General features: G+C 40.3%; 1 protein-coding gene across 1 annotated transcript in view; it reads left to right on the plus strand.

Annotated features, from left to right (window-relative positions):
- The window catches only part of LOC103369285 (mucin-19), a gene marked incomplete at both ends in the record, with an annotated part of 18,526 nt that extends 7,391 nt beyond the window's left edge, over positions 1-11,135 (plus strand). Inside the window, 21 exon segments of the mRNA XM_008297963.1 lie at positions 188-317; positions 399-462; positions 1,260-1,342; positions 2,324-2,519; positions 2,607-2,732; positions 2,803-2,923; positions 3,018-3,153; positions 4,069-4,138; positions 4,221-4,358; positions 4,479-4,628; positions 5,608-5,702; positions 5,797-5,929; positions 6,067-6,310; positions 6,454-6,494; positions 7,419-7,507; positions 8,227-8,381; positions 8,464-8,602; positions 10,290-10,394; positions 10,566-10,760; positions 10,848-10,920; positions 10,998-11,135. Coding sequence (XP_008296185.1) covers positions 188-317; positions 399-462; positions 1,260-1,342; positions 2,324-2,519; positions 2,607-2,732; positions 2,803-2,923; positions 3,018-3,153; positions 4,069-4,138; positions 4,221-4,358; positions 4,479-4,628; positions 5,608-5,702; positions 5,797-5,929; positions 6,067-6,310; positions 6,454-6,494; positions 7,419-7,507; positions 8,227-8,381; positions 8,464-8,602; positions 10,290-10,394; positions 10,566-10,760; positions 10,848-10,920; positions 10,998-11,135 — 2,621 coding nt within the window.
- Positions 11,136-11,139: the final 4 nt, after the last annotated feature.

Consider the following 11,139-nt stretch of genomic DNA (forward strand, 5'->3'; position numbering starts at 1 on the left):
AGTTGATTATTAGCTTCAAATGAAAACATCCTCCTGCTGGGGGTTGTCCCACTCTGCAAGGTGACTTGCAGCCTGTTATTGTCGTGTAATATTTTACCGGCATTATCATCTCTTAATTTTTTATCAAAGTTGAGGAAGTGAGGATCCGTCGCTGCGCTGATTCCCCTCTGTGTGTGTTGGTTGACAGCGTTTCCCTCCCGTACGACCACACCTACCAGCACATCTTTCAGTTCGGCCTCTACACTCGACTGAAGAGCTCGTTGCTTCCGCTGTCCGTCACCTGGCACGATGTACCCGGAGGGATCGACGCTCTGTGGGTGAGAGGACACGCACACGCTGCAGACACACAAGTGCAATAGATGGCAACTCCTGAGGCTACTGTTTGATTTGCTGTTCAGGTGGAGGTGGAGCAGGAGCTGGACACTGACATGACGGGACTGTGTGGAAAACATGGCGTCTCAGGTGACAATCAGAATCAGCCACTATGATAATATGTACAGTCGTCCTCATATTTATTCATACCCTCCCATTAAAGAAGGAAAAAAAACAGCTGAAATAAGTTGAAATTGACAAAAGTAATGATAAATAAAAATGTAATAAAAAAACAAGACATTGTTTTTGAATTGTGGGTTAACAGAAATATATATATATATATATAAAAACAAGCATGATGTGACCTGCAAACTAATGTTTTGTTGAACAACCCTTCAATCACTGCAATCAGGTGTTTTCTGTAACTCTCAATCAGATTTCTGCACCTGTTGGCAGGTGTTTGGATTGATTAGTGCTCATATTTATCCAGGACAGTTGTTTTTTTTTTTTTCTTTTTTAAATTTTTTTTTCAACCACAATTCAAAAGCAATGTCTTATTTCACTAAATTTTAATTTAGTAAATTTTTATTTATTATTACTTTTTTCAGTTTCTAGTTATTTGAGTGACTATTGTGAATTTTGCCTTTTCTTTTATGGAAGGGTATGAATACATTTAAGGACGACTGTACATAACAGTAATGGTGCTGATGATTACACAAGTTGTACAAATCATGATTTTATTGGTCATAACTGAGCACCAATTGGACATTATAGCTGAAATTTTAAGCTTATATGCAGCTGCATGTGATGATAGATTTAAATAAAAGGGAAAAACTTAATCCAAAGTCACATTTCAGGAGTCAGACTTCATGCAATTTTTGTTTTTGGAAAACATTTCTTTAAATAAATTTTGCTCTAAAGTTGTACCTTTTTTCCCCTGAAATTAGGCGACAAGCAGCAGCTGATCTCAGAGAGCGTGCTCAGTGAGGACACGTGTCAAATCCGAGATCCAGTCTTTGCTGTTAATCCAGTAAGTTGCAACGAGCTTAAAGCACAATGAAAGAAAATGTAACGACAACATGGTTTCTTGCGACAAATTGGTTGAGAACTCTAATTATTCATCACCAAGTGTCCCTTCAAGCTTCACAATACTGCTTTCTTTATGTGTATTTTCTTTTATGCTCGTGTAACATTGCAGCACATATTATCTATTATTATATTATTTTTTTGTATTAATATTAACTTAAAGCAAAACACAATTAGCTTCAGTCATGCATATTAACTTACAGATCAAAAGTGGTTTAATTGTTTGTTCCTTTGTGCTCAAACTAACCTTTCTTTGCTCCCTTGTTCTGACCCATCAAGCAGGACTAGTGTTTGGGAGGGGCACTTCCTGGTTTTATGTGATTGGTGGACTCAGAGTGACATCACTGGGCCACACCAAGTGGAGGTTTTTTTTTCTTTTTTGATGAACATTTCTTTGGCATTAAAAGACAACATTCAGGAGTGACTTCACATGTTTAGCTCTGAGGGAGCCATTTAGAAATGCAGAGGAGTTTGTAGTGCGTACAGGGATGCTGTTTGCAGCTTTGTTTGCATAGAGGTTATAGATTAGGTCCCCCTGCTGTTGGATGGTAGGGCTGAAGTGATGAGGGCCTAATTGAGCACCATATATAAAGAGTAGAGAGGCTGTGCTGCCAAAATGCACGATTATTTTGAGTATATGTAGGTTGATTTTGATATTGTTTTTCCTTGGAAATTATTTGTTTGTGTTAAGTCTACCTGCCTACCACCTTTCGTCACCTTTTGGCCAAACTACTCTACATTTCTTTACTGTAGTTTATCCTGATGTGGATGATATTGTGTACATTTTAAATGAATGATCCAAAAACGCCATATTTCAACATCTTTTCTCAATTTATTCTTTTTGGCGGTTGGACAATTCAAGCATAAAATGTCAGTAAACAGGCCACATCCTTTGCTCATGTGCTTCCTCTGATGTCGTTTTCAGGCATGCAGAGAGTTCTTCTCCTACACTCTGGACTGTCTCCAAGCCAAAACGCCTCATTACATGCAGCTGTGCGAGGAGAACATTTACAGCTACGAACAAAACAAAGACATCGCCTGCGCTTTCTTCAAGGAAATCGTCCTGCAGTGTGGAGACGACAGCTACGCCTGGAACATATGGAGATTCGTCACTAAATGTGGTTGGTCATCTTTTATTGTTATTATTGTTGAGGGGGTTTGCCCTCAGTCGCCATCGGTTGATTTTCTGTCTTTGTGGGTGAATGTAGCTCCACCAACTTGTCCTGGAGACCTGGTTTACGTAGAACAAGGTGATGCCTTCGTTCCCAGCTGCTCCAGCCCCAACCCCAGATTCTCCAACCTGGACGTCACCAGCTCCTGTGTCTGCCCAAAGGGTGAGCGCTGATTAACTGTATGATTTAACTCTACCTTACATGACCTAATCACAGAGGGTTTACATTGCAGGTGAGGTGCTGAATGATCACGAGGATGGTTTCCGCTGTGTGAGCGTGTCCAGCTGCCCCTGTGTGTTCGCTGGCCGGAGCTACTCAACCGGAGACGTACGAAGCACCAAATGTCAGTCCTGGTAAGTCAGTAAAAAGAAAGTTAGGATTAAATATTGCCATTTATTGCCCTTTAGAAGCTTTTAATTCGTACTTCATGCTCATTTCCGTCCTCAGTTTGTGTGACGGCGGAAGGTGGCGTTGCTCTGAAAACTTCTGTCCACCCAGATGCCTCATTGAAGGACAGTTTGTGACGACGTTTGATGGTAAACAATATGCAGTTCCTGGTAGATGTGCATACATGGCCTCGCAGGTAAGCGTTTCCCACAATCCCACACGGTAAAAAAACAAAACTATAAAAAAGAGGGAAGACTGTAACGTTAGAAAACTGTAAAAACGGTGAAAATATCGTCAAATATCTGTAAAAGCATTATATGTGTTATATATTTTCTGATTTAAATACAACAGAACAGTGTAATTTTACAGTCATACATTGTAAAAGAATGAGTCATCATTTTTAAAAATGCAGATTTTTGATGTGGACGTTATTTACAGTCAGCATATTAAAAAAATAAATATGTTTCTGTGATTTTTTTTTGATATTATCTGTAATTTAACAAACAAATCTGTAAAAATAATCGATAAAATATTTTATTTTATTTGTTTTTATTCCTTAATATGCTTAATTTTTCATTCAAATCACAGCAAATATCTGAAAAATGAAATTATTTATTGCTGATTTAAATACAGTTAAATGTTGTGAGTATTTGATCAAGTCTGAATTAACTTATAGAAATACAAATATTTTGTTGTGAACATTTTTTTTTTACATTAACATGTAACACGTGTACACGTTAACATGTAAATTAACTCTTTTTTTAAATCTGATTTATTATCTGTAACTTCACAAAACAGGCGAACTCTGTAAAATAACAGTAAATTGTTCAGAAAATTATAGCAAAAAACTAGGTTTTTTTTTCATAGTGTACTGTCCAACAATGTTGCTTGTTTTGTTACTAACGGCAGTAATTTTTATGACGATGTGCAGTGCCTCGGCTGGACAATAAAAATTGAGTTTTTTGAAAAGGAAACATCTCTGAAAGCTGTTATTCTGCAGCTTTATCAGGTACACACACCGCTTTACAAACAGTAAAGACACATGTAATCCATCAAGACAAACTGATATTGAGCAAGCGGAGCATTAATTATTGTCCTTTGGAACTTCCAGGAAACCTACACATTCACCCACAACATGGTCAAACTTGGAGACGAGGAGATTACTGAGCTCCATCAGTCTGGTAAGAAGAAGAAAATCGGTCTGCTAGCTTTGTAACACATCCAGAATGGTTTGGTTACTGAAAAATCTGTGTCACCGGTCAGATCATGCCCTGGTTTTCTGGCAGTCCTCCATGTACGTTGAAGTCCACACGTCCTTTGGCATGAAGATCCAGGTCCAGGTGTCTCCTGAAATCCAGCTTTACATCACACCACCTAGAAACTACACTGGCACGATGTCAGGTGAGTCTACAGAGATATAAACACCACAAGGGGCTTCCTCTGGGACCCAGAAAATATCCAAAAATGCTTTCTGTATCTGCTTTTGCGTGATGCAGTCGGCTTTGTAATTACATCTTTCAGGTCTTTGTGGCAACAACAACGATGACACGACGGACGACTTCACCACCAGCAGCGGGATCGTCGAGAACTCGGCTCAGCCTTTCGCTCTGTCCTGGAGTCTGAGTGGCTGTGTAGTGAACATCCTCGACAACTGCATCAACACTGACAATGGTACCGAGATGAAAACGTGCCTGTAAAAAAGGCTGCTGCTTGATTGTTGTGCATCAGGGATGGGAACTTATCAAAGCATTTCACTGCACGTTATGCCATGTATAACTGTGTCTGTGACCAATAAAGGCCTTGAATCCTTATCTAAATAAATAGAGACGACATTGAGAATATATGGGTCATTCCATCTTATATCATCAGTGGCTTTCTGCTCGACCAGCTCTGATTTGCTTGAAACTTTTTGGAATGATACATCAAGAAGCTTCTGAGGTCAATTAAAAACTGTCCATGAGGCTATTTTTGAACGACAAGATCTCAGGAACCATCAAAGAAAAAAGGCCGAAATTGTCACTGTTTTTTCTCATCATGTTATTGATTCAGAATTGGACAAGTAGATCAAATGGTCTCACATTGTAGGCAAGTTGAAGCATATATTTAAAAAAATGGAAGCATGAAAACTACAATCTCGGAGCTCAAACTGACAGAAAAATTGATAATGCAGACATCGACTAGTGATATATTCGGATAAACATGTAGCTGTGTGTCACAGTAATACAAAACAATCATGTAGAACACTTATAAATATGAAGTACCTGATGGAAAAAATGGAAAAAATGCTATTGCCATTGAATTTTCATAACTGATTGAGCAGGTATGACGAGTTGTACCACAAAAACTAAAGGTATAGCTTGAGAGACTAATGCAAGTAGAAGTGAAATTGGGAATTTGAAAGTGATTAACCAAATATAAGTAAGAAAAACAATCACAATGGTCTTGTTTTTTATTTTTGGACCTCACTAAGTAGGCTGGAGAAACCCATTATATGGCTATAAGTCTTGAGCAGTTACTATAATATGTAATATAATCTGACATTTTGATAATAAAACACTGATGTTTGCTTAGTAGCTTGCATCTCTGTGCTTTACCCCAATGGTTTTCCAAATATATGTAATTGTTGTATTTTATTTGGTATTTTTTACAGAAATATTTGCTGATGAAAGGTGCAGTGTGTTGACCAACCCAACTGGGATTTTTGCAAAGTGCCACGATCATATCCCACCTGATCAATACAGCACGGTAAGGATACCTTCTCACGCCAACCAAATCCTTAATAAGACTGTCAGAGTTCACTCATTTTTGCTGTTAAGTCTAAACTAATTGTCATTTCCAGGCTTGCGTCCAAAGAACCTGCAACTGTGGCGGCAACCTGCAGCAGTGCTTGTGTGTTTCTCTGGGAAGCTACGCCAAAGCCTGCAGCCGTCTCGGGGTGGAACTTGGCGACTGGAGGAAATCTACCAACTGCAGTGAGTTTAGAAGTTAATGCATGAACTTCAATAGAGATTTAACTTCCTTTTTATGCATCCAATCACTGTACTACTCATACAAAAAGGTGGTAATTGCTGCATAAGGAATTTGCAATAATGTCAATGTTGTGTCTCAGCCTTAAAGTGCCAAAAAAACCAAGAGTTCTCCTTCGACGTACGAGCCTGTAACCACACATGTCGCTCCCTGTCCGGCCCGGACCCTCGCTGTGGGCTGGAAGATGCCCCCGTGGAGGGATGTGGCTGCCCTGAAGGAACCCACCTGAACCAGGGACACATCTGCACCCCGAAGGCAAAGTGTTTCTGCCACTACCGCGGTGGTGCGACGCCGCCGGGGCCCGTTGTGATGGACGGACGGCAGTGGTGAGCTGATCACGCAAGTGTTTATTGGGTGCTTTTAAAAGGTCAAATGCACTTTATGGGGGACATTGTGTTCTGTGTATCTATGGTGTATGGTGATAAAAAAAAATGTATGTTTTATGTCGAAAACTTTGTGTCTTCTAAAGCCTCTGTGAGGACGGAGAACTGCACTGCTCCAAGGACTGTGGTAAATAACTTTTATCGTCATTTATACACATTTTAGGCCAAGACAAGATTGTATTTAAATCATACTTGTAACAACGCATGTGACAATACAACCAGAATCTGACTTGGTTGTCAGCCAGCGACTTAACCCTCTGAACCTCAAACAGTTTCTGGTCTTTTCCTTTTGCTCCTGTCATGTTTTTTTACTCACTGTGGATTCATCTTTAATTGCAATATAAAGTCCTTCTGATGTATGGTTGAATGCAACCAGGACTAGAACTCAGAAATGTCTTCTGTGCAGAAAAAAAACAAACGTTGAATTTCTTAAATTATTTTCTTTTACAAAGTCGAAAAAACAACAACAGGAATCGACATTTACAACATTTTCTTAACTACGCGTATGTGTTAGTAATACTGAAGAAGAAAATGGTGGCTCCAAATGCTACAGATATTCGACCACTTGCATGTTTAATTTGTTTTTTGCATAGTTGTCTCCTCTCAGTTGTGTAACTACACAGCCTGCAGTTCAGCCCAGTTCAGGGGAAAGTGATTTTTTGTCACATGACTATTGGTCAGCTTTACAGTTGTGCCAGGCAGTGTCAAATTTTTAGTTTTTTACAGATCATGCTCTGAGCAAACTGTGTACATCAAACACATAGAGACGTAACATTTTGATAAACTAGCTTAGTTGCATGTATTAGCTTTGGTTTCCAACAGCAGTGGAAGTAGTTCAACGTCACAAAAATTGAAAATCCAATCATTCTTACAGTTTTTACAGTTTCCAGCTCTGATACATGCTGTCAGTTTTTAAAGAGACAACACGTCTTTCAAACCTGCCACTAAGTTTGGGTGTTCGGAGGGTTAACAGTAGTAAACAACACTGATTTCTACCATCACATAGCATCAAACTGCAAACTTTCTAACACGCTGACATGTTCTGCGTCAGGTTGCACAAACGGGAAGGTTTGCGTTCACTGCTCAGAGTATCCAGTCGACACGGCTCAGAAAACCTGTGACAGCCTCAGCAAACCGCAGGTGGGTGTAATATGATCATCAGTTTTCATTGTTTACGTCAGTGATGAACAAATCCAACAATTTCCGTTGAGCAAGCACTTAGCAGCAGTGGAGACGAAAGACTTTAAGAGCAGAGCCAGGCTCAGGGAGGGCAGCCGTCTGCCTCCACTGGTTGGGATGAGGTTAAAGAAGAGACAGACATGAAAACAAGAGAACAAGAAACAGCGAGGACAGTAGTTACAGATCAGAAACACAAGCTGCAGGAGAGAATAGACACAAGCTAATACCATTTAATAGTGGCGTATTAGTGTACGGAGTGCAAGTATCAGTAGTTAAGGTGGAGCATGTTGGAGAAGTTAAAAAGAGGTAAAAACATAAAAGCAAAGACAAAAGAAGTCGAGTGTAAAAGATTGAAAGAGGAAAACTGAGAAATGCAAAAGTCTTGGTGTGTTAAAAGTCAAAGTGGAACCAACGTGTGGAGCTAAACCAGTAAAATCTTCGAAAACAAGTCGTAAAATTGAAAACTAATTTCTGTATTAACTAAATTAGCTTTTAGAATACAGAATATTTACTTTGTTATTTAGAATTTGAACATTTACTTCTTGTGCAGATGATGATTTTATTAGAAATAAACTTTCTGCTCCTGAATTGCAGCCTCAACACTTAACCTTTAAATTGTGATGAGTCAGACATTTTCTTCAGCTGAAACACTCGTTCTGTTTTGCTGGTGTGATTTCCAGGGTGCCAATGCGACCTGTGAGAGCGGCTGTTACTGCCCACATGACCAGTACCAGGATCACCATGGAAACTGTGTTTCTAGGGACAACTGCACCTGTATGTACAGCGGCAAAGTCTTCAGCGCCGGCCAGCGCGTGAAGACCAACTGTAAAACATGGTAACGCACTCGCTGGTGCTGCTTCATTCAGAACGTCTGACTCGTCCAGAAGCTGTTTCACTGACCCGGTTCTGTGTTACAGCGTCTGTGGTTCTGGTCAGTGGCGCTGCAGAGACGAGCCGTGTCCCGGGACGTGTCAGGTTTACGGAAACGGACATTACCAGACCTTTGACTCCAAATGGTATCGCTTTGACGGTCACTGTCAGTACACGCTTGTGGAGGTAAACTACTGACAGACAGAAGGCAGAAGACATGAGTGTGGTCACATGTAGGGTCTCAGTTCTGCTCATTGTTATGTTTTTAGGCTACAGTTTGTGGGATTTCATTCATTTTTTTTAAAACAACTAACTCACTTTAGATGAGCAGTTTTTATTCAGTGACACCACAGNGATGTTTTATATTTTCCTTGTTTACTGAGCATAGCATTGGTTTAACCATCTGAAGCAGTTTCTGGGTGATTTTTGCTCCTGTCACATTTTCACTCACTGTGAGCTCATTTTGTTTTTTACTGCAATATAAAGTCCTGCACCTCTATTGAAACAGCACAGCCATGGCTAGGAGTAGAGGGAACTCAGAAATGTCTCCTGTGCGGTATACCACAGCCATAATGGCATAAATCCTACCAAATAAAAAATGAAAGTTGAATTTGTTTGATTAGTTACTTTACAGAAATTGGAGAGAAAAAAATGGAATCAGTATTTACAACAGTTTTTCCAACTGTCCACAGCTGTTACCAAAACTAAAAAGATGGCTCCACATGCTGTTGATATCTTACTACTTACATTTTTTAATACTTGTCTCCTCTCTGAACCTGCAGTTCAACCACAACGTCCCTGGATTTTTGAATCTTTGCTGTTGTCCACAGCAGTCATTCATAACTTCAGAATTTTTTCTTATTGACTGAATGCGTTGTGTGTAAATGTTATGATTTTAACTAATTTTTAAACAATGTGTCGCTGTCACAGTTGTAAGTTTAGTTTAGTTTTGTTCCCCCCTACTAGAACATCATATCACACATAAATGGTTCTATAGAAAGTTGAAAATCCCATTATTTTTCTGTTTAATATTGTCTGGCCTCGATGAATGGTGTCATTTGGCGATATTTTTTTTTAAAGATGACATTTTCTCACAAACATGCCAGAACTAATACACCGTGCTCATTATTTAATTTCATCTTGTATATAGAGTTCATTTCTTTTTGCTCTTGTTTTTATATATATATTTCCTTTATATTGTATATAGTGTTTACAAAGTTTTTACAAAGTTTTTATTGTTCTACAAGTTCTTATGTTTTTGCACTGAAAGGACTGCACCTTCGTTTCGTTGTACTTGTTACAATGACAATAAAACAAATCTGAATCTGAATCTGATCTGAACAGAACCTTCTGGGGCTCAGAGGGTTACACGGGCCACAAAGTCGGGCTCAACCTACAATCTTGAGTCATTTCTGGGATTGAAGTCTCAGCAGCTGATGTCCGTGACAGCCCACGTCAACTCATNATTTCTGGGATTGAAGTCTCAGCAGCTGATGTCCGTGACAGCCCACGTCAACTCATGTCTCAGCCGATTCCCTTCCACAACTGACATACCTCGTACAGGGCGATCTATTTATGCTGCTTTAGCCTACATACTTCCACACTTCCACCCCAGCTCCTTGTTTTCATGCTTTATCTGACTCAGGTCTGTTGTCCTTGATGCTTGCTGCTCTTCCTGCTTTAGGCTTTGGATCATGGAAAGGCTGGGACATCCCAGAACAGAACCATACCACCAAATATTACCATAAAATTGGTCTCAACTGAACTAAATCTTACAATAATCCTACATTATCAAACCTACTATTGTACATCCTGTATATTGTGATCAGTAGACATGTTTTACTTCTTTCTAACTCCACTTTATTCACTTCAGGACTACTGTGCAGATGGAGACGGCTCCTTCTCTCTCAGGGTGGAGAGTGTCCCGTGCTGTGATGAGGCGTTAACCTGCTCTCGATCCATCGTCCTGGACCTGCAGGTGCATGAGTCACCATGTTTAATGATCAATTTATTAATTCTATTACTGATTCTTTCACCCATTGCATCCTCTTTCAGTCGCTAAACAGATGTTCCGCTCTATTCATTTCCTGATTCAAAGTGACCTTGTGTGCTTCAGCTTAACTGGTTTATGAAAATTTGTCCCATGAAGGGCGAAGTCACCCTGACTCTGAGCGACATGAGGGTGACCAGGCGTCTCCAGAGAGGCTGGACTCCGCGGGAGGATCCGCTCTACACCACACACACCGTGGGACTCTATATCATCATCTCAGTGCCGAGCAGAGGCTTAACTCTCATTTGGGACAAACACACCCGGATCACCGTCGAGCTGCATGCCGACTGGAGGGTGAGTGATGAGGACGTTAAGAAAGGATGGGGAAATTGTTTGTGGCATTCCATCGAGACAATATTGACTAAAACCTTCCTCTTGCAGAACAAAGTGTGTGGCCTCTGTGGGAATTTTGACTCCAACGAGATGAACGACCTGCAGACAAGCGGCTCAGCGGGTGAATCCGGTTCCTCTCGTCTTTAATGTTGCACTTTAGTCACGATGGTTGAAATCAAACTAAACCTCTACTTTCAGTGGGCTCCAGTCCTCTGGCGTTTGGTAACAGCTGGAAAGCCGCCACTCCTCCTTGCTCTGATGTGACCACCGAGGTATTTCCATGTGAACGAAACTCCTACTGCTCAGCCTGGGCCCAGCGGCGCTGCATGATCCTTAAAGG

The sequence above is a fragment of the Stegastes partitus genome, unplaced genomic scaffold, assembly GCF_000690725.1.
Source record: "Stegastes partitus isolate 25-593 unplaced genomic scaffold, Stegastes_partitus-1.0.2 Scaffold1264, whole genome shotgun sequence".
Lineage (NCBI taxonomy): Eukaryota > Metazoa > Chordata > Actinopteri > Pomacentridae > Stegastes > Stegastes partitus.